General features: G+C 50.4%; 1 protein-coding gene across 1 annotated transcript in view; it reads right to left on the bottom strand.

The window, feature by feature from the left end:
* The window catches only part of ALDH1A2 (aldehyde dehydrogenase 1 family member A2), a 66,531-nt gene extending 56,851 nt beyond the window's left edge, over positions 1 to 9,680 (bottom strand). Inside the window, exons 1-2 of the mRNA XM_081170629.1 lie at positions 9,603 to 9,680; positions 8,928 to 9,102 (exon numbers count right to left, since the gene is read on the bottom strand). Coding sequence (XP_081026755.1) covers positions 8,928 to 9,044 — 117 coding nt within the window. The 5' untranslated portion in view covers positions 9,045 to 9,102; positions 9,603 to 9,680. The remainder of the gene's footprint in view (positions 1 to 8,927; positions 9,103 to 9,602) is intronic.
* Positions 9,681 to 25,780: the final 16,100 nt, after the last annotated feature.

The following is a 25,780-nucleotide window of genomic DNA, read 5'->3' as shown; positions in this document are numbered from 1 at the left end:
ACGATGCAAGAGGGTGGATTTAATTTAAAAAGGAAGTACATTTGAAACTCCCTGCAAGGAGTTCGGAAATTGGAGTCCATAGAATCAGCAGGAAAGCGGGAGGGAACGGAGGCGTCTCTCCCCACTCCCCACCTCCAGGGCCCTTTCAGGGGGCATTTCTGAAGCCAAATATAGGACAGGAACAGTGGGGTTGTGTAGGGAGATGCAAGAATCTCAAATGGGCTCTTTGAACAAAAGCTGATACCCCCAACCGCACTCAGAGAGAGAAAGAGGAAGAGAGGAAGAGATTGCGGTGGTGAGCCAGAACTAACACAGCTTAAAGGATGCTTAAAGGCAGAGGGTAGGGCTGGGCTTTTTTAAACAAAAACAACGTAAAACACACTTCATACTAACTTTAAAAACCACCTTGAATGGCCAAAGACATTCAGCTGCAAAGTGTACTGTCAAGAGCAGCCCTACAGTTTTCTGGCATCACCCAGAGCATCGTTTGTGCGGGGGCTCACCAGGACTCACCCTCAGCAGTGGTTTTGCACACCAAGGGCATTTCTGGGTTTTTGAGATGGGACTCAGGCCCCTGCTGGCAAATTCAGATGGTACAACTAGAGTGAGTTTGGAGTTCTGCCACAACAGATCTGCTTCCGAAACAACAACCACACACCCTCCATAGACTACTTGCGGTAAGAAAAGTGATGTGGAAATGCACTGGGAAGTGTGTGGAATAACAACTGTTTGATGAGGCACTGTACAACCATCTCACAAACAAACCAGAACAAATGCCAACCTTTGTGATAACAAACCAGGGCGGATGCTCTGACTCCCATCAGGCCCCGTCAGCAGAGAGGAGGGGAACTGTAGTCCAGAACCTTGCTTATGCTTGGCATAAATGGACTTTTTTTGGAAGAGCACCAGAAGAACCAATGCTGGATCAGATCATCCACTCCAGCACCCAACAGCAAGAAGCCTCCAGGAAGTCCACAGGCAGGGCATAAAGGCAAATAGCTCTCCTTCCATGGCTCTCTCCTGCCAGTAATACAAACACAGCATTTTGTAGCATGTAGCCTCTGATAGTGCCATTTCCTGACAAGAACCGCTGATGGCCTTCTCCCCTTCTTCTGTGAATTTGCCTAAGTTCACAGTGAGATCCATCAATGAATGATACATTGTCTTGTGTGAAGAACTTCTTTCTCCATGAATCTACTCCCCATCAGTGGCACTGGGTGACTATGAATTGTGGGGGATAAAAATCCCTCTCTACCCATTCTTTCCTCATTCTGTGAGCCTCTACCACCCCATGGGATGCAACCCTCATTCACTCAGCCACCCTTAAGCGCACCCAGGCTTTGTCTGCAGGTAGGACTGCCTCAGCCCAGCATTCACCATTACGAGAAGCAGAGGCAGAAGCCACAGGTTCATGTAAGAATTGTCGTGCTGGTCATCTAGCCCAGCGTCCTGTTCTCACAGTGGCCAGTCAATGGCCACACAAAGCCCACCAGCATCAGAGCACCACCACCACAACTCCTTCCTGCAGTTTCCAGCAAGTTACATCCAGAAGCATTATGGTCTCCAGCAGTGGAAGTAGAACATAGTTCTGGGTCCAAAACATCTGAAGGGACACCATAGTGGAGAAAGCTGACCTGTCACTTCTGAACGACTGTCCCGTGCCTGTTTTCTTGGAAGGAAGTCCCATTGTGTTCAATGGGGCTTAGTCCCAGGTAAGTGTAGGATTGCAGCCTAGGAGTAATTGCATCTCAGCGGTACCTTGAGCTTGGGCAAAGCCATCAACACCTTGACACTGCAACTTAGCACACACACACTTTGACAGGGGAGGGGAGAAGGGGACACCCCACACTCCCATCTCCCCCCTCCCCTCAGACTTTCTGCCTACACTGCAGACCACACCAGCCCATTTGACCACTGGTTTGTGCTTACAATCCTGCCAGCTCCCCCCAAAGTGTTTATATGGAGTTTATACAGCTGGAAGCAAGACAGAAAGGAGGAGATTGTGGCTGGTGCATCTCCCTTCCTGCACAGAGGCCGACGGGTGTATCAACAGCCTTGTCTTCCATTCATAACACCACTTTGTCTTCCTACCGAGCTGTTTATCTGAGGGTTTAACCACAGAGCTCTACCAGGCGCAACAAGCAGGGGGACACAACTCTAAACAGAGGCAAAAAAGGATGCAGTCGCCACACCTCTCACGTCTTGCTTCTCCATCCCAGGGACTTAGCCAATTGGCAGGACAATGTGATGGTTCTTTATTTCACTTTTCAGAATACATGTGCTAAGTCTCCTGAGAGATAAGCCACTTCTAAAAGGCTGCCTAAAGCTGGGCCTGCAAAATCTGTGTCAAACAGAATTTGTTTCCTGCAAAAAATAAAAATATTTTTTAAAAAATTCTATTCATTTTAATTTTAAATTCCTCCAAAGCACATGGTTGTCATTTTACATGGTTTGGGAGGATCATAAGAACACCAGAGGAGCCTGGCTGGTGCTGGGTGTCACTGAAGGTCCCTCTGGCCCTTGCTTCCCCCAGGGGGCCAGCCAGATACCTCCAGGAAGTCCAGAAGCAGGGTGAGAGGACAAGTCACTTCTCTCAATGTCCCTCTCCCAAAACCCACATTCAGTGTTAGACTGCCTTTGAACATGGAGCCTGCACAGAACAATCCTGGATAGTCACCACTTAGCTGAATCCTCCATGAATGTCTCAATATTTAAAGAGACAGCTTGCCCTTTGGGATGATTAAAATGAGGCTGGCTTCCATTCAAAAGTGGAGTTCAAAGTAAGCGAAGGGAATCTCCTGGGACAGGTAGGTAGGCTTCTTTACTCCTCAGTCATCTTCATGGTCCAGCAGTATGAACCACCCAGCCTTGGGGAAAACCCCAAATCAGTCCCAGGAATACTTTGGAACTCCTGGTTCATGCACAACTACAAGGAAGAGCAGAGTTGTGCCCCTTCAGCAGCACTGCAAAAGACCTCGAGCTGCAGAAGATCACGGCTGCCTCAAGCAACTAGCTCTTTTGTGAGGTCTGGCCTGAGTATGGTGCATCCCCAATTCCCCCCAACCTTACACAGGGATGCCAACTTGAATAAAATATGGGGGGGGCAGGTAAGCCCCGCCCCACATAACTGATCACGTGGCACAGCGTGCACACACCATTTGAAGAGCAATGGCCATCAACGGAGGGGGGGGGCTCAAATATTTTATGGGTGGGTAAAGGGACCTTGACCCCTAGGAGTTGGTTCCTATGTTCCTACACCTGAATCTCTTTCTGCTAGTATCATAAGCTTCAAGACATTACTTGGAAGTAACTCATTATTCCTTATTTCTTTGAATATGAGCACACACACGTCCTGGTATCCTAACCTTAAGCACACCTGCATGGAAGCGAGATCCTTGGGATTTGCTTCTAAGGAAATGTGTCCAGTTACAAGCCCCCAGGTGAAGCAAGTAAGAATATTGACAAGGAGCACAATGTGGTGCAGAGTTGCCCCCCCCCCACTAGCTAACACCAGGGAAACCAAGAGGATTCCCCCAACATCCCTTAGCTGCCCCTTAAGGAACAGAGCAGGGGTCAGCAAACTTTTTCAGCAGGGGGCTGGTCCACTGTCCCTCAGACCTTGTGGGGGGGCAGATTATATTGGGGGGGGGAATGATGCAAGAGTACCATGAGCCCCAGTGACTGCTTACCTGTGTCTTGCGAGTGGCAGGGGCTGGCAGCGGAGGGACAATGAGCGGCATGTGAAAGGGCTCCAGAGAGGGGCTGCTTAAAATGGCGGCCGCTTGAGCACTGCTGCAGTTGGCACCAACAAAGCCCAGCCCCCTTCCTCCTCTAGGCAGGGCAAGGAGAAGCCAGGAGGAGGCAGGGAGAAAGCACTGGCACCACCGTGTAAGGGAGAGGGAGAGAGAGGGAAAGAACACGCGCGCTGGTAATCCATGCAGCGATTCCCAGACCGTCTGCGGGCCGGATCCAGAAGGCAGTTGGGCCTGATCCGGCCCGTGGACCTTAGTTTGCCAACCCATGGAATAGAGTGGTGCACACAAGCCCCTCTGGAGTAGGCAATCAAACTGCTCACTGTCAACATTTCTGCATTACTTGGATTGAGCTTCTGTTAAACTGCCCTTGTCCAGGTAAATTTCATTTTTCATTATGGTATTTCCCCTAAAGGATAACGGTTCAAGCTACACACAAGAGGAAGAATGTGCAGCTGTGATACACAAGCAAGCAGCCTTTGCAATACATCCTGGTGCTTCCGAGCCTCCAGCATCAGCCAACAATTCTCCCAACAAACTGGTCCACCTCCTGATGTTTGAAAGATTTATGAGTCACTCAGTGAATATTGCTGTCTTTCACTGCACAATTTAACATGCTGGATTTATTTAATGCAGACCTCTCAGCAATGTAAACAGCTTGTAGATCTAGCAAAATATTTCCTGAACCTTTCCCTACACCCCGCACCCCATCTCAGACTCTGCAGGGTGGCTTCGGATGTTACAAGGAAACACACAAAGGCAAGCTGCCTCCACATTCAGTTCCTGAGCATCTGGAGGCGAATTCGTGCATCTCCTCTGATGGCCAGATGCACCAGCCTTCCCTGTATTTTTAACAGATGAAAGAAGGAGTGCCGCACAATGCAGAATTAGCACATGAAACTTGCTGCCACAAGAAGCAGCGAAGGTTGCTAGTACAGGTGGCTGCTGCACAGATGGAGAACCTGTGGCCCTCCAGATGTGACTGGACTCCAACTCCCATCAGCCAGGCCAGTGACCAGGGATGGTGATGGGACTGTAGTCCAGCAACATCTGGCGGGCCATTGACAGCTGTTGTTGGACTACAACTCCCATCATCCCTGACCACTGTTCCTGCTAGCTTGGGATGATGGAAGTTGTAGTCGAAGTTGTAGTCCAGGTACAGCTCGACACCCAGATTTGAGAAACATTCAGGAGCTCTGTTCCTGGTGGAGGCTATTCCAGCGCGGCTAGTGGGGGACAACCCTAGCAATTTTACTCTGTCCTTGGCCAGTCCCCACCTGACTGGAATTGCTTCTTTGCCAGTCACCCTCAGAAGTCAAGAGCTTCCTCAATACATTCAGCCACCATCTGATTCTAACCTTCAACTCTTATTTTCTGATTCCAATCAGACTCTGTTTTTAAAGAAGTCTTATGTCTGGACGCGGGTGGTGCTGTGGGTTAAACCACAGAGCCTAGGACTTGCCGATCAGAAGGTTTGAATCCCCACGACGGGGTGAGCTCCCGTTGCTCGGTCCCTGCTCCTGCCAACCTAGCAGTTTGAAAGCACGTCAAAGTGCAAGTAGATAAATAGGTACGGCTCCGGCGGGAAGGTAAGGTAAAGGGCGTTTCCGTGCGCTGCTCTGGCTCGCCAGAAGTGACTTAGTCATGCTGGCCACATGACCCAGAAGCTGTTCGCCGGCTCCCTCGGCCAATAAAGTGAGATGAGCACCCCAGAGTCGGCCACGACTGGACCTAATGGTCAGGGCAGTGGCGTAGCGTGGGGGGTGCAGGGGGGGCCGGCCGCACCGGGCGCAACATCTGGGGGTTAGGGAAATCCACGGGTTAGGGGGCGCAAATCCACTGGTTAGGGGGCGCAAATTACTTGCCTTGCCCCGGGTGCTGATAACCCACGCTACGCCACTGGGTCAGGGGTCCCTTTACCTTTACCTGTGTCTGGTAGGGTGTAGAAGTCTTACTACTCTGGGAGAAGGAGTGTCTCTGGTGAAGGACACATCATGCTCCTTCTGTGGTTGTTGGTCCACCTTTGGCCCTCACCCTGCACTCAGCGCTCATCTGAGCATGCTTGCAATAGTTTAATGTGTTTAAGGCTTCCATTGAGCAACATCACCCCATTCAGTGATGGGGTCAGTCTATAATGCATCTGGATGCCCCAGGTGCAAAACAAACAAACAACCAGCCCCCCCACTAATGAACCCAGAATGCTTTCTGCCAACCCCTTTCTCCCCGGCAAGCCCCCCTGAAATGACAGAGGTGCGCGGGAGCACAGCACCACTCTTGCGCAACTCGCACTCATTTCCAGGGTTGCGCGCAGGAGAACTTCCCGGTGGATTGTGCGCCCCAAGGGGACAGGTCTCTGCAACGCTTAAACGAGGCTCGAAATTTCACGCCTAAAGTGTCCCCCCTCAAGTGTCCCCCCTCGTCCCGCCTCTGCATGCAAGTCACAGACACAACTGCGGAGGCCTTTCCACCGAGACTCAGGATTGCAAGAGCCGCGCAGCATCCACAAACTGGAACGGTTGCGCCGAATTCCTGGCAAGAGAAGGAAATCCCGCTGGGCGCTCAAGGAACAGCCCAGAAGAAAAGGGAGGCGGAGCAGCTATAGAAGAATGGGCGCTGCTATAACTTTTGAGATGCTCGAGGTTACAAGTGATTTCCCCCCCCCTCCCCTTCCCCTTCTGGAGGCGATTTGTTCCCTTTTGTTTACAGGAGTTGTCACTTGAGAGAGACATAAAAGTGACCCCACCGGCTGAGAGAATCCAGCGCAGGGCCGTCATTTTCTATCTCCTTGTTTTTCTTTGCAATAAGTGGGAAAGTGGATCCTGGATAAAAGTCTGGCCAGAGCCACGACACCCAATTAAAGGCTTCAATTAGCAATAAATCACTTGCCTGGCCTGCCGAGAGAGAGGGCGGCAGTGGGGGGAGAGAGACCGGAGAAAAACGGAGCGAGAAAAACAGAGACGGGTGTACGAAACTAAGATCCCCCCCCCTCTCTCTCACACACACACACCATGTTTTCTCTTGCAAAGGCAAGCTTTTATTTCCATTTCTCGATGCACTGTAATTTTTATAGAAATATGGGATAAAAACCGACAAGGATTTACTACTGATATACACCATCATTGTGCATGGATTTTTGCAGAGTAACACAGTTCCACGCAGGTAAAGTAATTTTACGAGTGCCACAGCCACTCAATATTTCAGATCAACATTCATTTTGGGACGAGTGAGGGAGGTTCCTGCCCCATCCTTGTGACTCCTTAATCCCAGCCCGTTGTCGCCCCCGCTTCTACTTGGGGCGCAAGTTTCTGGTCCTCAAGAATCTGCTCTGGTCTCTCTCGCGTTCGGTGCGTATCTTCTAGCCCAGGCGACGGTGTGACCCAAAAATATTTTGGGACTAATTGTATGCTACTGAAACAAGCTGCCGTGAGACATCCCCCCCCCCATATTTCTACATATCCATATTTAATCTAGATCACTTTTCTTTCTCTTTTTATAAATAATCTCAAGACTGTGGTCGGATCCAGCCCAAGTTAAGCGCTATTAGATCTCACTGATTTCAGCTGGAGAGAACTAAGCAAGATGCTGCCATCACAATGGATGTAAAGATGCTTAGCTATAGATTGTTACAGCACAATTCATACAGTATTTTTTTTTACTCAGAAGTAAGTTCCATTGAGCTCAATGGGGTTTACCCCGTACTAGGAAGTGTATGTAGAATTGCAGCCTCTGCGCATAAAACCACGAGTATTGTGATTATGAACCAGCTACGCTTCTGCACATTCCTTTGATTTCAACGGGAAGAGTCAGCGACGGGCTTCATTATCTCCCACTGAAATCAATGAGGCTTGAAAGTGCTTAATTTGACTGGATCGCACCCCCAGTAATCCTAGCACTATAGATAAATAATCCTTACATTGTTAAGAGCAGTTAAGTGCCAGGTAAGTGAACCGGCACAAGGCATTCGAGACTCACATTTATTTTATTTTTTTAATTTTAATTTGAAAATAGGTGGTTTATTCGAATGATCACCAATATTTCGGATTTAAGAAAAAACAGGGAGCAGCCGCAGATTCATGATGAAAATTTGGGACTAGAACACATTCGTGATGAAACATTCTGGGAACAGAATGAATCTTTAACAAACATTTATCATGTATGTTTGCATCAATGAGGTTTCTTGTTAATCGGCATTGCGTGACCTTCAGGTCTATATTGGCTTTAAATAGAAGTGCCGCCTTTTTACAAGCCTGAAGCGTCTAATGTCCCTTTCAAAGGATGAAGAATGTCCGCGCTTGGGACCTGATCCATGCCCAAATTCTCCTGCAATGACTGCTCCCTGAGTTGCACGCTCTCGCGCAATTCCCCTTTAACCTCAGGGGGCTTGTTCAAATGGTCTTGCATCCCACGGGATCATGTCCAGTGTGCTTAATAATACAAACAGGCATTCACAACCAGAAGACGGACCAAAGGCATCACACTTCCTGTCGAAATTGCGTTTTGGAATAACTGTCTTCGAACACACATACACTAAAAAACTTGCAGATCTGTATCAATTGTAAATATAGGAAAGCTCTGCACACCTTAGCCCGCAGAATAAGCCATCAACCCTGGGCACTTGGTGATGTGGATAAGCAAATAATTTTCTTGCCAAGTTGCCTGTATTCGAGGTGGTTATTTGTCTAGGAAGGAAATCAGCAAACGATTCCCTCCTTCCAAAGTTACAACAACTTGGCTCGGTGACATCTGCGGCAGGAATTGTTAAGGAAGAGTCCCAGGAGCGAAAGACACCAGTTTTTAGAACAGCAAAACAGAACATGATTCTCATCATCTTTCAATAGGCTAAAACAAGATTTGTACAATCGCGCCCTCCAACAATCTTCAGGAGCCCAAGTCTGTGCGGAGAAACCCTTTTCCCAGAAAGAAAGAAAAACTGATCCAAAGAGTTAAAATGATGCCAGGCAAACTGGAAAGGGCAAGATATTTTTTCTTATGCTATGGACTTTCTTTCACATATAGCCACCCATCTACTGGCATCCAGCACCTGAAAACGCACCTCTTTCTGGCTTTTGTGTTTGTGTGTTTTGGAAGAAAAGTCCGAGGGAAGCGGTTTTGTGTCAGCTGAGAAAAAGAGAAGCCCGTGCTCCTCTGGCAGGGAAGAGCAGACAGGTGACTTACCTTGGTATACTTGATCTCCAGGTTGAGGGTGGGAGACGGGAGCAAATGCAGAGAAGCCATCAGAGCCGCCGGGTCCGCCTTCAGCCCACCTGGCATCTCAATTTTGCTGGAGGTCATCGTCTCGGGAGCCTTCTCCTCCTTGCCCGACGGGGCGACTGTCTCTCTAAGTCTGTGGCTTGAAATAGGTATGGAGAGAGGGGAGTGTGTGGGTGTGTTTATGTGTGTATTTTCTCCCCTCTTCCCCCAACCCAGCGCTGGAGATTTGGAGGCTGCTGCCGTCTTCGGTATATAAGCAGGTGTCAAGGCAACCTCTCCTTATTGGACGGGAGGGCAGGGCCAAGGAGGCAGGACGACCTCCAAGGAGGATGGGAGCATCCAGAGCCTCTCCACCCCAAGCCCTGCAGAGGCGTCGAGGAGAGGCAACAGGTCCTCCCTGGCTGGCCGTCAAGTCCAGCCACCCGCTCCCCCCTTGAGCTTCATCCCATCAACTGGGCACCAGCAGGAACTGATAACTCCCTTTGCTCACCGGGGAAAGAGGCTTTGCCTGAATCCTTCTTCCCCCTTTTGCTGATAAGCAGAGGCGGGAGAAGAGGGTCCAAGGCGAGGCTGGCGGGGCGGGGGGAAGAGAAGCAATTACGGAGGGTTTCCCTGGGATAATTAAAGAGGAATTAGCACCTTGGTCTTAGATGCAGCCCAGCGGAAATCCGACGAGGGGGCTTTCTGGGCAGAGGCTCCAGGAGGGAAGAAGGGGACTCACTCCTCCAGCAGCCCAGAAGGAATTTGGGGATCTAATTAGAAACTCGCTGCCAAGGGAGGGAGGAAAAGGAGCCATAAACATGTCAGACCCAGAAACGCGCTCCGCCCCCTCTCTCTTGGGGGCGCAGGCACGGAGCGTCAGCCCAGGTGGGAGCGATGAGAGGGTCTGGGGAAGCCAGGGTGTCCCCAAGCCACTTCAGCCATGGATGGCAGAGGGGCGGATCAGAGAAGCAGCCGCAGGCAGCATCCACACTATCCATTTAAAGCGCTGTGATACCACATTGAACAGTCGAGGATCGTGAGAACTGTAGCTTGCTGGGTGCTGAGAGTTGTTGAGAGAGCCCTGCTCCCCTCACAGCAGGCGTGCCAACTTGAATAAAATATTGGGGGGCCCAGGTAAGCCCCACCCCACATAATTGATCAGTTGGCGTGGCGCACACCCACACCATTTGAACGGCAAAGCCCATAAACTTTTGGGGGCCTGCCCCCTCAAATATTTTATTGGGGGCGCCGAAGTGACCTTGGTTCCTATGCCTCCCAGAGCTGACTGGGCTGAGGCATGACTGACAGCACCTGCTTTGAAGACCAGTTCAGGGATTGCAGAAGAAGACCCAAAGAGGGGCAGGACGCCCCCCTCCCCCCCAAAAAAACCACCCTTTGTTGTTGAGGGGCTGTTTCATTCCGCGTTTGGCAGATCGGTTTTTTGTTCTTGTTTTAATTGGAAACTTATTTCAGTTTCAAAAGTGAGAAACGTCACGGAGAACGGGAGGAAAAAACCCCAACCTTCGCATTCAATCTGGCTTCTGATCGCCTGCGAGGAGAAAGCGAGGAGTCGGAGGGACTCATCCTGACACATCCGGGCGCGCGCCCTTGGAAGGAAGTGGGTTTGAAGTTCTTCTGCAGGAGTCTCGCTTGTAGAGCTCATTGGCCGATACCCGGCGCAGATCATAGACTGATAGAATTGTAGAAGTGGAAGGGGTCGCAGGGGTCATCTAATGTCGTTAAGCCCCATCCGCAGACCCGCGTTCCCTTGTGACTCTAAGCCTTGGCCCAAGTGAGCCACCCCAGGATCACCACCACCCTTTCACTGCTGGGTGACTTTCGCAAAGGGACCAAAAGGCTCAAGGGCCCCAGATGCTCACTCTATCGCACCTGGCACCATCCACTGGTGAGCAGGGGCGAGCAGGGGGCAGCTGGCCCCCTAAATCAAGTAAATCAATAAAAAAAAAACTTAACTGAGGTTGTGGCCATCCCCGGCATAAAGCCTGAGCCCGCAACATACGCCCAGGCTTGAAGGACACTTGAAGAGTCTGGCCTCCCTGCCCCCAGAGAACCCTGAGAACTGTGGTTTATGAAGGGTGCCTTGTTAAATCTTCAGCGAACTACAGTTCCCAGCAGTGGCTTAGCGTGGGGGGTGCAGGGGGGGCCGGCCGCACCGGGCGCAACATCTGGGGGTTAGGGTTAGGGGGCGCAAATCCACGGGTTAGGGGGCGCAAATTACTTGCCTTGCCCCGGGTGCTGACAACCCACGCTATGCCACTGGTTCCCAGGGTTCTTTGAGAGGAGAGCCAAGACTCTTAAAGAGGCGCGAGAGGGCTTTAAATGGCTGGCGTGGCTGTGAGAAACTCTCCACTAAGAAGAGAAGTCAGGAGACCAGTTAGCCCCAGAAGACAGGGCTCGTCAGTTCTGCTCCCCGCACCCAATGGATCCGTGCAAGGCCCTGGTCGGGCAGCAAGGGAGGATCCCCTTCCTCGGGGCAAGGCCCATTGATCAGGCATGGCCAAACTTGGCCCTCCAGATGTTTTGGGACTACAATTCCCATCATCCCTGACCACTGGTCCTGTTAGCTAGGGGTGGTGGGAGTTGTAGTCCCAAAACATCTGGCGGGCCGAGTTTGGCCCTGCCTGCAGTCCTTCCTCTGAGTAGGCCGGGCAAGGAATAGGCTTGCGAGGAAAACTCGCTCGGTATGAAATGCCGGAGAGCCGTTCCCAGGGAGAAGCCCTTTTGCCTCCTCTGCTCGGGCGGCAAGGCGGGGGCAAACGCAGCGCTTGGCATTTGGGCCACGATCCAGAGGGAAGCAGCACCCCCACCCCCGCCGGATCCTCCGGCCCAAGGGAAGAGTTTGTCGGTCCCGCAAAGTTCGAGATGAGAGAATTAGGACTTGAAATCAACCGGACTTGGAAGGGCGACCCTCTCCATCCCGGCTTGGACAGCTCTGTCCGTTTCAGGCGCTGCTGGACCCCGGCGCTCGTCACCCCGAGACCCCTGGCCATGCGCGTGACCTGGGTGGCCACATGGGCCCCCCTCGCTCTGCGGGTCCCCAAGGAAGCAAGCCCCGTTGCGATCCTCGAAGGCAGCCCTGGAGACCCGCGAGACCTCCGGATGCGGCCGATGCTTTAGATCTCTGTCTGTCTACGTGTGTCTCTCTCTTTCTCAGTGTGTGTTCATAAATCCATTCTAGATGCAGTTTCATGATCCGCGCAAGAGTCACCTGCTAAGCTTTCTTGAATCCAGTGACAGCCAACGTGCGTGGGACCAGCCTCCCAACTTGATGTCCGGGGAGGGAGACCCAGTGGCGTAGCGTGGGGGGGTGCAGGGGGGGCTGGCCGCACCGGGCGCAACATCTGGGGGTTAGGGTTAGGTAGTGCAAATCCACGGGTTAGGGGGCGCAAATTACTTGCCTTGCCCCGGGTGCTGACAACCCACGCTACGCCACTGGGGAGACCCGGAGCGGGCGGCCCCCACCAGGCATAGCACCTCCGACCACTGGGCCTGCTGGCTGAGCTCAGGGCCACCCCAGGGAAGGGAAGGCTCCGCTCTGCTGGCAGGTTGCTGGCCAGGCAGCAGCCTCTGAAGCCACTCCTGCCGGGAGGGGCGCAGGGGGCGCAGGGGCCACAGGGACTCCCCCCCGTCCCTCTTTGCTCGCGCTACTTTGACAGCACCAACTCCGCCTGGACTTAGCTCCCCGCTCTGCACCTGGCCAGAGCCCTGGTCTCGCCTGCAGCGTCTGATTTAATAGCTCCGGGGCTCGTGCAGAAAGCCCGCCTTGGCTGGGCGCAGCAGGGCACTCCCGCGGCTGCTTTTTGTGCAGCTTGGATGGCGGCAGGAGGGCAGCTCACTGCCTCTCCGCGACCCGTGTCCGTCAGGCTGGGCCTGGATAGCGCTGCGCTGGGGTGATGCCCCAGACCAAGATCACCTTCCCCAGCGGAGGCAGCATCTCCCGTGTGTTTGCTTCCATCTGCTGGGCCAAGCGGGGAACTGCCACAGCCAGCACCGCTCCTTCTGCGCTGGCTCCCGGTGGAGTACAGGATCAGGTTTAAAGTGCTGGTTTTAACCTTTAAAGCCCTATAAGGCCTAGGACCGCCTCTCCTGGTATGTCCCACAGAGGACCTAAAAGGTAAAGGGACCCCTGACCATTAGGTCCAGTCGTGACCAACTCTGGGGTTGTGGCGCTCATCTCGCTTTATTGGCCAAGGTAGCCGGCGTACAGCTTCTGGGTCATGTGCCCAGCATGACTAAGCCGCTTCTGGCGAACCAGAGCAGCGCACGGAAACGCCGTTTACCTTCCCACCGGAGCGGTACCTATTGATCTACTTGCGCTTTGACATTCTTTCGAACTGCTAGGTTTGCAGGAGCAGGGACCGAGCAACAGGAGCTCACCACGTCGCGGGGATTCAAACCTCCAACCTTCTGATCAGCAAGTCCTAGGCTCTGTGGTTTAACCCACAGCGCCACCCGTGTCCCTTTACAGAGGACCTTACGGTCTTCAAATAAAAACATATTGGAGGTCCCAGGCCACAGGGAGGTTAGGGTGGCCTCAACCAGAGCCGGGGCTTTTTCGGCCGGGGCCCCAGTCTGGTGGAACGCTCTGTCACAAGAGACTAGGGCCCTGCGGGACTTGACATCTTTCCGCAGGGCCTGCAAGACAGAGCTGTTCCACCAGGCCTTTGGCCAAGGCACAGCCTGACCCCCTCTCTCCTTCTGTAATCCTCATAGCACTCTAGCCCAATGGTTGCCATTAATTTGATTCTGAATTGATTTTAGAATGAATTGATTTTAGAATGTATTTCAATTAATTGATTGTGATTTTATGTAAACTGTTATTTTTACTGTTGTTAGCTGCTCCTAGCCCAGCTTTGGCTGGGGAGGGCGGGATATAAATAAAATTTATTTTTATTATTATTCTACTGGGAATAGTAATAGTAATTGTATCCTTTCTTTTTCAACATTTTGAAAGGAAAGTAATCAAGCTCGGTTTTTGTTTTGCTTTTAAACTTCCCCCAAAGAATCCAGGGACTACTCCAAAGTCTAACCCCTCACAGAGCTGCAATTCCCAGCCCTCTAAGCAAACTACAGTTCCCAGGCTGCCCACCGCACCATGCTTCAGATTAATGCTTCTGTGGTTGGCTTGCAAACTTAAGCAGTAGCCCAGACCTCTCCTTTTATTGCATTGTAGCCAAAGGACAAAGGTTGCAAGATCTCAGAGCTGGACTAAAAAATCACTTTTCATTCTTTTAGGTCCCTCCGCAGAGATTTTGCAAGAAGTGATCCACGCCCTGTGCATGCTTACTCAGAAGTAAGGACTGTAGCTCAGTGGCAGAGCATCTGCTTTGCCTGCAGACGGTCCCAGGTTCAATCCCAGGCTTCTCCAGATACAACTGGGAGAGAGACCCCGCCTGAAACCTCAACAACTGCTGCCAGTCCGTGTAGGCAATACTGAACTAGATGGCTCAATGTTCTGACAGTTTCCCATATTCCTATGTCCTGTTTCCCTTAGGAACTCCTACTGAGTTCAGTGGGGCCTTCTCTTAAATCTGCCTGCTTCAGCATGTAGCCCCAAAGAGAAGGAAGAAATCGGTGCAGAAAGTAAATGTGATTAGGCCAAAGAGTCTATGTTTGAACACGTTTTGGGGCATTTGTAAGCAACCTTTTGTGAACGGAAACATTCCTTCCAAGAATTCATGTTCTCTTGTTCCAAAGGGAGCTGCAGCTCCGGCGTTGTAAGAAGGACCAGCTGTCAGCAGCGGGAGCACATTAAATCTGCTCAATTAAACTTCATGAGCCTCCATGCTGTTAGGAGGGAGGCTGTGGATGCCTTCCTTGACTCGAGGCAGCACACACGCTCATAGGCAGCGGAGGACAAGGCTGCTCTGAACCCTGCAGAGATTGGCCTCAGCCGTGGGAAGAGGAGGGGACCTCAAATCCTGCCAGTTTTACCTTTTGCAGAGGAGGTGTGAGAATCACTCTGCAGCACAAATCTTGACAAATCAAATCACTGTTCGAACTTCTGAATCTTTGCAGGGCCTTCTCCAAGGAAACCCAAAGAGAAGGTACCAGACATGTCAGCAAGAGGCATTGAACTTTCTTAATCACCAGTCCAAGAAGTACGTGGGGGGGGTAATAGGTGCACCCTAGATTATTATTACTAAATCTATATCCCACCCTTCCTCCCAAAGGAGCCCAGCGTGGCAACCAATTGATAAAAACAATAAAAATGCCATTAAAACAACTTAGAAATAATTCTAGCGCAGATGCAGACTGGGAAAGATCTCAGCTTGAAAGGCTTGCTGGAAGAGGAAGGTATTCAGTAGGTACTGAAAAGAGACCAGCGTTGTCTAATATTCAGGGGGTGGTAATTCCAGAAGGCAGGTGCCACAGCACTAAAGGGCCAATTCCTAGACTGTACAGAATGGACCTCCTGAGAAGTTCTCTGCAGGACACGGTAATCAACTGCATATTTAAGGGGTGAGACAAACTTTCAGGTATCCTGGACCCAAGATGTATGGGCCTTTATACACCAAAAACCAATGCCTTGAACTTAGCCCAGTAGCTAATGTCAGCCTGCAGATTATCACAAGATTAAACACTGCTCCACACCCACCCACACTCCTTTCGGTGCTTGAACAAACATGTTGACGCCGGCCTAGGGCCAATCTCTCTAGAATCTAGGGGGTTCAAATGTGTGCCAAAGGGAGACAGCTATCCCTCGGGGGGGGGGGGCACATGCAACCCAGGCTTGAGTCCTACAGTGCCCCACATATGGGAGTGCCACTGAAAGATTTTAAAAAACTTGAGTTGGTTCAAAAGATGGCAGGAAGGCTGTGAATGGGAGCCTGCAATTGTGATCACGTCTTGGCAGCATGGAAAGATCAGCTTTGGCTTTTGTTGTTGTTTAGTTGTTTAGTCGTGTCCGACTCTTCGTGACCCCCTGGACCAGAGCACGCCAGGCACTTCTGTCTTCCACTGCCTCCCGCAGTTTGGTCAAACTCATGCTGGTAGCTTCGAGAACACTGTCCCACCATCTCGTCCTCTGTCATCCCCTTCTCCTTGTGCCCTCCATCTTTCCCTACATCAGGGTCTTTTCCAGGCAGTCTTCTCTTCTCATGAGGTGGCCAAAGTATTGGAGCCTCAGCTTCACGATCTGTCCTTCCAGTGAGCGCTCAGGGCTGATTTCCTTCAGAATGGATAGGTTTGAACTTCTTGCAGTCCATGGGACTCTCAAGAGTCTCCTCCAGCACCATAATTCAAAAGCATCCATTCTTTGGTGATAAGCCTTCTTGATGGTCCAGCTCTCACTTTGAGGGTGCCTTCTAAACCCCTAAATGGACTGGGAAGGGGCATTGCATGGCAAGGCGCCAAGCACCACCCCATTTCTTAGATAATGAAATACACGGACACCAGTATTTGGGGTTCATGGGGTAAATAAGGCCACAACTTTATTGGTTGCAGATGTGAGCGTTATTTGCTTAGGCACTGGAACTGGACCAACTATGACTGACTCCTGCCCATCATGCAGGTAGTCTCATAAGGGTCAACCACCAGTAGGGGGAGCCCTGTTGATGTACTGGCAGTAGAAAAGAAAGGTTTTATTCACACAATGCATATTTAACTTAGGAACTCACGGCCACAAGATGTAGAGATCAATGTAGGTTTAGATAGCTTTCTCTTTTTAAACATTTATTTATTAAACCATTTTAACAAAACAAGTTATCAATCAATATAACCGATTATATTTCCCGCCCACCCCTTTTTGTTTCCTCCCATCCCTCCATCCCTCTCCTGCCCACCAAGGACTTCCCTCAGCTCCCCTCTCTGGTTTGTTTACACATTTTAATCTCTGCATATTATAAAATTGTACATATCATTGCCTTATCCATCATATAGTCTAGATAGCTTCCAAAGGGGAATTAGACAAAAAGAGAAGAGAGAGAGAGAAGGTCTGCCAGTGGCTGTTACATGTAATAACAATATAGAACCTCCAGGTTTAGATGCAGTTTACCTTTTTGAAGCAAGCAGTGGGGACTAAACCCAAGCCAGGGAATTGTCACCTTGGGAACTCCTGCTGCAAACAAAATGTTAAACTAATGGAGCTTCAGTCCGGTCCAGAAAGGCAGCCCTTACGATGTACTGATGGTTTTATGCGCTATTATATCTCAAGTGCTTTAGCCTTAGCTTTCTCTCATTAATTACTTGGCACTTTCATTAGTCATCACATTGGCAGCAAATGTTCTTCAACAGATACTTGTGTTTTAATTTTAGTGCAAGAATAAATCATGCCTTATAGCATCTCCCCCATCCAAGACTCACCACCTGGGTTAATTGAATCAATTCTTTAAATGCCTCCAAGCCTGATGATGATTTGAGAGGAGGTCACCATTTGAAAGCCCCTGCAAATTTATTGCCTTTTGGGCTGGCTGCAAAATGATCCTGCTGCTTTGTGCAGGGAGAAGTGTTCCCACCAAATGGTTCATCTGTCAAAATATTGCTTCTCCTCCTCTAGACCTTTTACAGGGAAGGACGGGGCCTGACAGCCGTTCCTGAATTGAGGATGGGACAACCCTTTGCACATGATGACACAAGGCTGCCACCCCAAGCAGCCTCCTCCCCCCACCTGGCATCCTATGAAAATACGAAGCTGCCTTGTTGACCCCTGAGTCCAGTCCTTTGGCTCATCCCTTGTCCTAGCTACTCTGACAAGCAAGGTGCCTGGGAAGAGACCATCACTCAGTCATGGTGGGAGACAGGTCTTGCATGCAGAAGACCACTGCTTTAAGCTCTGACTTCTCCCATTTAAAGGCAGGCAAGAGTGAAAAATATTGAGTGAAAAATATTGGGCAAGATGGACAAAGCTCCCTGGCAGAGGACATGCTTTGCATTCTAGTGTCCCAATGAGCTCAGCCCATGGAATCTCCAAGTAGGGTTGGGAAAGAGTACAGAATTGCTGAGTTGGAGGGAAACCCAAGGGTCATTTAGTCCAACCTCCTGTAAAGCATGAATTCCAGCTGAAGCATCCATGACAAATGGCCATCCAACCTCTGCTTGTCTGAGACCCCAGAGAACCACAGCCAGTCACTGGAGACAATCCTCAGCTGGATGGTCTCTCAGTGTAAAGCCGTCTTCTGCATTCCAGAGTCTAGGGGGCTAATCTAGAGCTGGCCTCCTTGAGTTCCTCAGAAGAGTTAGGGCAAAGCGAGCAGCAGATTGCGGAAATGAAAAATACTATAACAGTTCAAGAAATCAGCCGTCAAAATGGCAAAGCCACCACAAAACACCAGCCTATACAGTGGTACCTCGGGTTACATACGCTTCAGGTTACATACGCTTCAGGTTACAGACTCCGCTAACCCAGAAATAGTACCTCAGGTTAAGAACTTTGCTTCAGGATGAGAACAGAAATCGTGCTCCAGCAATGCAGTGGCAGCAGGAGGCCCCATTAGCTAAAGTGGTGCTTCAGGTTAAGAACAGTTTCAGGTCAAGAACAGACCTCCGGAACGAATTAAGTACTTAACCCGAGGTACCACTGTACACGATGCAGTGAACTGGCCAAACTAGCCAAGGGCCAGCCTCTCCCCACTCCACCCAGTTGCAGCCTTACACCTCTGCACATGTTCTGGAGACAAATCTTTGGCTGCCAAGAGCAATGGAGGAGGTTGGTGCCAACTGGCCTGAACCTGGAACAATGTGAGGTGTGGGCTACCTGACCCCAAGCACCACATTTTGGGTGTCCATAAGTGGGGTAAAGTGGGAGAGAAACAGAGGTGAGCCAGGAGGTACCATCCAGTGGGAAATTCTTCTGCAGAAGCCACACTGAGATGAGCAGGGGCCATGCAAGAGGAGAGCAGGGGAGCTCACACCTGGGTCCCCATTCATTTCAATGGTCCTGCACAAGAAAGCTTCCTGCAAACATCTTAATTAGTTGGAAGAGGAAAGGTGACACTTGGAGGAATTGTGAAAAACACAAGAGGAGGCCTGCAACTGGATCAGACCAAAAGCAAATAAGTCAATTTCAGGTGTTCTCAGCTTCTCGTTTTTCCCATCTTAATTTCCATTAACCACATTTCTCCATCAGTTTGTGATTTCTCTTTAAAGTCCTCGTGAAAACTTATCAAAATTTAGTGGAAATTTCATTTCTTGCAGAGCAATTTCCCCTCACGGAATGCATTTCCATATGCTGTTTTCACCAGGATTTGCAATTTTGTACTCGTTTTCGCCTAGTAAATGCCCTTTTGTGAACATTACCCGGCTGGAGAATTTTGAATTTCAAAGGATGACTGTGTTCCAGTTCCAGTATTGCTTTAGGAAGTGCGAATGAGGGGGGCTCCGCTAGGGGCACCGCAAAAGATGGCTGACAATTCCATCTCTCCAGCTCCCACGAGGTAATTTAGAGGCTGAGATGGGAGTAATCAGCCTCCCAAATTCTTCCCGGTGGAAGGGAAGATGCAGCCTCATCCGCGGTGCCCAACAAATCACCCCCGAGTTCGTAAAGAAGGAGTGGGGGGGCACTGGATGGAAAGCCCTCGAGGGAGCTCGGATCTCCTGGACGCTGTCTTCATGATAGCTCCTAGTTCCATTTCTTAAGATAAAAAATTTGATTTAAGATCTTGGACATGCTTCGGGTGAAGAAAGGGTAATTAATCTGCCAATTAAGCCAGCCACTGAGGAGCCAAGAGTGACGGAGAGGAAGAAAGATAACATCAAAGAATAACATCTAAGCCGGTATGTTGGAACGGAACGGAAAGGAGGGGGGATAAAACTTATTCTTTTTCTACTACGATAATACCTAACAACCCCCCCCCCGAAGAACCGTCTACATTACTGATAGCAAGTGAGATTGGAAAATATAAACTGTGTGGAAATAATACTAACTAAAGCCTTTGTTCTTTGAAATATTTGGAAGAAGATAAAAGACTCTCCTGTGACGCACTATTTAATTGGGATCCGCCATTATGGGATAGACTGAGTTGCAGAGATAAATAGTCATAGGCGGAGGCAAGCTCTTAATTTGTTATTATATTCAGTACTTCAAGTCCAATTTGGCAAACCTCCCCTGGAAAGACTAATGTTTGATGCAACCTGTCTGAGAAAATTAATGAGCAAACGTCTAGATTTTATTTCATCGAAACTGAGAGAAGATGGCGTCTGCCACCAGAGAAGGGCTTTTGGATTGATTTGGCATAAACATCAGCGTATGAGGACATACTGCAAATAATAGACTTACCAGCTGCAAAAAAGAAAAAAGAAAAAAGAAAAAAGAAAAAAGAAAAAAGAAAAAAGAAAAAAGAAAAAAGAAAAAAGAAAAAAGAAGAGTTTGGATTTGATATCCCGCCTTTCACTCCCTTTAACGAGTCTCAAAGCGGCTAACATTCTCCTTTCCCTTCCTCCCTCACAACAAACACTCTGTGAGGTGAGTGGGGCTGAGAGACTTTAGAGAAGTGTGACTGGCCCAAGGTCACCCAGCAGCTGCATGTGGAGGAGCGGAGACGCGAACCCGGTTCACCAGATTACGAGTCTATTGCTCTTAACAACTACACCACGCTGGCTCTCTCAAGGAGAGCCATACAAATTTCACACAGAAGTATATTATTGTTCATTTCAACTCACCTGTGGAAACAACTCAGAGGCCATGAAAGAAAGGATAACAACAGGAGGACTCAAAGAAGGAACTTTTGGAAACTCAAGGCAGTAGAAACATAAGATGATCGGACCCCACTGAACTTGAAGCATGGGAAGCCCCAACAAAAATGTATAATTTGGCAAAATATTTGGACTTTATGATATGTATTTGTATAATTTGGAATATTTAATGCGATTTGATTGGATTGTTAAAATGGAAACCTTAATAAAATTATTATTATATATATATAAAAAGGAAGTGTGAATGAGGCAGGTTGGCCTTTAAATTCAAACTGGATTGACTCCCCCCACCCCTCTTGTGCAGAGGCCAAGCAGGCAGGCAGTTCTTCCAACCAGATGCTGCAAAGGGGAGCTGAGAGATGGAGGGTCAAGGGCGCTCCCTCAAGCACAAGGTCTTAGCTTGGCCCTGAGATGGGGATCCTGACGGCACAACATATCCGGTGCTGTGACGGTAAAATACTTTGCCCAAGGCGATTAAAATACAATGCAATAAAGTGAAACAGGAAGCCAGAGTAGAGCTGCCCAGTGGGGAGAATTCAGCTCATAGTCTAGGAAGAACCATAAGAAGCTAGCATACTGGGTCAGACCACTGGTCCATCTAACTCAGTACTGCTTACACTTACTGGCAGCCGCTCCCCAGGACTCCAGGCTGGGTTCTCTCCCAGCCCTACCTGAAGGTGCCAGGAACTGAACCTGGGACCCTCTGTATTCAAGACAGATGCATAATAATATTAATATTAATATTAATAATAATAATAATAATAATAATAATAATAATAATAATAATAATAATAATTTATACCCCGCCCATCTGGCTGAGTTTCCCCAGCCAATCAAGTGTTAAAAACAATACAGCGTTAAATATTAAAAACTTCCCTGAACAGGGCTGCCTTAAGATGTTTTCTGAATGTCAGGTAGTTGTTTATCTCTTTGACATCGGAAGGGAGGGCGTTCCACAGGGCGGGCGCCACTACTGAGAAGGCCCTCTCCCTGGTTCCCTGTAACCTCACTTCTCACAATGAGGGAACTGCCAGAAGGCCCTCGGCACTGGATCTTAGTGGGGTGGAGATGCTCCTTCAGGTATACTGGACCGAGGCCGTTTAGGGCTTTAAAGGTCAACACCAACACTTTGAATTGTGCTCGGAAACGTACTGGGAGCCAATGCAGATCTCTCAGGACTGGTGTTATGTGGTCCCGGCAGCCACTCCCAGTCACCAGTCTAGCTGCCGCATTCTGGATTAATTGCAGTTTCCGGGTCACCTTCAAAGGTAGTCCCACATAGAGCGCATTGCAGTAGTCCAGGCGGGAGATAACTAGAGCATGCACCACTCTGGTGAGACAGCTCTGTCTCTGAACTATGACCCCTTCCGACACACTGTTGCCAAAGGTCAGCTTCTCTTTTTCTAACTAGGCTCCCTCAGAACAGGTTTTGAGGGGAGGATTCAGACAGAGCTCATGAGGCAGGGAGTTCCAGAGGCCTAATGTGATGATATGGAGCCCAAAAGAGCCACACACTTGTACAGATCTTCCCCAATAGTGAAATGCCAAGCTTTCCACCCATGTGAAGTAATCTGGTCCCAGTGCTGCTTCTGAAAACCACTGTGCTCCCGCTGGGATCCAATGGCACCCCCCCCCCATTTCCAGCTCTTTCTCAGTGTACCTTCCCCTTCCCACCCATCCCTGCTTAAAATTTACTATCTGAGAAACGCATCAAGCCCTAAAATGGACTGACCTTTCTGCTAATGTACATCGCCTAATGAGCGGGTGCCATTAACCACCTCCATCTTGGGATATTGCACTTTCCCAGTTCCCATCCATCATCGCTAAATGCTCGATCTCGTCCGCCTGCTTAAATTTTTTATTTTTACCCTTTAAACTGAAGAAATAAGTCTTGTGTCTAATTAAGCAAACTTACATATTCAATTAATAGAGTCATTATGGCTTAATGAATATGGAGCCTGGGTTAAGGGGATGGAGATTTTTCTGCTGGTGATGAAAAGGGCTCTGGAATTAATCCGGGAGCAATCCTTCTTACACTTACACACACACACACACACACACCTCCCTCACCTCTGGAAAGGAGGGAAGGGTTGAGGTCAGCAAACACCTGGACCCAAATCCTTGTCTGGAGATGCAAACAATAGCGGTCAGCGGGTGGGGTGGGCTCTGTCTGGCCTTGGCAAGGTTTAGACACCGGTCAAGGAGCTTGGCGGGGCTGTCAGATTGCCCATCCCACTGTCCCAGAAGGCTGCAACACACAGTCAACATCAAGCAGAGGGCAAGGTCCAGAGTGGACTGGCCATTGAGCCCAGGAGCGCAGGCAGAAACTGTCCTTGCGCAGGGTCAAGGTGCTGAGACTGTACAGAAAGCCAAATAGCTCAAGTGTTATCATTTGCCTTAGCGCGGCTTTATTGGTGCTGGCTGGGGCTGGTGGGAGATGTAGTCCAAACATACCTTAAAACAGTGGTTCTGAAAGGCTGTGGCACCCCAAACTGGTGTGGCAGGAGAGGGTGGCACGTGTGACAGGAAGATTCAAAGACCATCAAAGAAGCATTTAAACATTTCAGTGTCGTTTACTGTATGGCACCGGACTCTTTTTGGATATACAACCAGAAACAGTACCCACGCTTCTCTTCAACAGCATTGGCTCTTCTATAGTTCTTCACAACATATCGTTGTGAGCGGGGATTTCCAACTCTGGCAAATATGGGAGACTGGAAAAGAGAAAGGCTTCTTTGTGCTGATGAGGCAATAAGAGTACGTTTATCTCAAATTAGACATCTAAACGAGATTACCTGGCAAGCTCACACCTCTCATTAAGTTTACATACATATTTATGGTACATATGTTTATAATTACATTTTGGGAATGATTCATTTTTTTTAAAATGGTTCATGTTCTTTGTTTTATACTGTCTGGATGTCCCATGATCATATTATAAAGTAGTTGTGTTCTGTGTTATAAATCAGTGTTTCCCAACCACTGTTCCGCGGCACACTAGTGTGCCGCGAGATGTTGCCTGGTGTGCCGCGGGAAAAATTTAAAAAATCGAAAGATTTTTTTTTTAAGTCAGATTTTCGATTGAGGCGCCGTCACTAGATGACCCCTGGGGTTCCCTCCCTCCCTCCCGCTCTGCGCCTCCCTCCTCCTCCTCCGGGGAGGCCCTTCCTGGCTCTCGGCCAAGGCTTGGCGGCTGCCACTCACTCACTCGCTTGCCCACCCGTCCCTCCATCCCTGCACCCGGCCTCTCCCCCTCCGTCCCCGGCGCGGGGGCTGCCGGGATCCGTAGTCCCCTCGCCCTTGGGCTCTGCGCCCGCGCGGGGTGCGTGAACTACGTTTCCCAGCGTGGCCTGGCGGGCCGGGCGTTTTGTTTGAAGCGCTCTTCTCCCGGCCATGGAATGAGCGCGGCGGCGGCGGCCGGGCGGGCAGGGGCTCTTCCGCGCAGACCCCGCGCAGCCTGCCTGCGCCCCCGCGGAGATCGGGCGGCAGGATGGAGCCCGGGGATCCCCGCGGAGGCGGAGCGGCGGAGGCGGAGGCTGCCCCCCAGGTAGGGCTGCTTCGGGGTTTTTTTATTTTTGCAATGCTGCATCCGCGCCGGAGGGGATGCATCGGACAGCGGGGAGACCCCTTGGCGGGCGTGCAAGGCAATGCATGCATGCAGGCGTTGCATGGAGTGCAGTGCAATGCAATGGCAACGCGGCGCCCTGCATGCATGCATGCAACTTCCACCGGCGCTCCGGACTTGGCAGGTGAGGGGGGTCCCCAGTGGGCGGCAGAGAGAGCCGGGAGGGCGAAGGGGAGCCGGGGGGAGCAGCGCTGCTCCCCGAGCCGAGCCCGGGGGGAAACTTCGGCGTCGTTGCACCGGGTGTTGGAAGCGGAGGCTGGCGGGGGCCCCTCACCTGCAAAACCTGGTCGCCTCTCATATATTTTGTGCATTGCATTCATCGCCCGCTTTCTCCTCCAAGGAGCTCCCGGGGGCGCGCGTGGTTCTCCCCGTGTTATCCTCGCAACAACAGCCCTGCGAGGTGGGTCAGGCGAGTGGCCCAAGGGAGCACCCAGGGATTGTCCTGGCCAGGTGGGGTGATTTGAACCCTGCTCTCTGCCCGGTCTTCGTCCTCATTTAGCCCCCACATGTGCATGACTGTGCATGACTGAGGTTTTCCCCCCTCGTCTTGGCTATGGTGTGAGTCTGTGCTGTTAATTAATGGGGTTCTGCCTTCGGAGAAGATGAGCCAGCCCTCAAGGAGGTGATTATGTAATTTGCTAGCAATTCATGTCCCTCCCGGCGTGACGCTGCGCGCTGACGTCACAGGGCTGTAATGGTGGTGTGCCTCGAGATTTTTTTCATGAAACAAGTGTGCCTTTGCCCAAAAAAGGTTGGGAAACACTGTTATAAATCAAGCACGGCTAGGAGTTGTCTCTTTGTTTTCCATTGTATTTCTTATCAATAAAAATGTGGTGTGGCGCAAAGAATTTTTATTCTGAAAGTGTGGCTTAGAGAAAAAGGTCTGAGAACCACTGCCTTAAAAGCTGGCCGGAATTAGCAAAAGCTTTACCAGCTGTCTCGAACTGGGAAGGAAGGAACCGGCCAGACTGTCACCAAGAGAGGAAGTTCTAAGTCCCAGCGCCACCAAGAAGGCCGTCTGCCTGGTGGAGCCCAGCAGTCTGGTCTCACGTGTGGGCAGAATAGTGAGCTCAGCCTCCAAAGCTGGCTTGGCACATGTAGGGCAGGGTAGCCAACAAGGTGCCCTGTGGGTGTTGTTCAGCTCCAGCTCTCACCAGCCTCAGCCAGCATGCTCAACAGCTAGGGATGGTGGGAGCTGGAGTCCAGCAATATCCAGAGAGCACCAAGTTGGCCAGCGCTAGCAGCAGGTTTTGTTACAGGGCCTGAGGGGCCAGGAAAGAGCCTGGTGCAAGGGGGAGCTCAGCTGATGGAATGTGCACACTGGCTGGTACTGCAGCCTAGATGGTACCACCAAGCTCGGTTTTCCAGGCCTGGAGGAGAAACAGTAGCAGAGGGTTAAGGAGGAAGACCAGAGTCTCCTACGGGGGATGACCCCGAAGAGTAGGATCGCATGAAATCTGAGGCAGCATGAAATGACGTTGCCAGTGTGGTGTAGTGGTTAAGAGCGGTAGTCTCGTAATCTGGTGAACTGGGTTTGCGTTTCTGCGCCTCCACATGC

Source organism: Podarcis bocagei (genome assembly GCF_964188305.1).
Source record: "Podarcis bocagei genome assembly, chromosome: 14".
In the NCBI taxonomy this organism is placed as follows: domain Eukaryota; kingdom Metazoa; phylum Chordata; class Lepidosauria; order Squamata; family Lacertidae; genus Podarcis; species Podarcis bocagei.
Note: the sequence above shows the minus strand (reverse complement) of the source record. Positions and strands in the feature narration are given on the sequence as shown.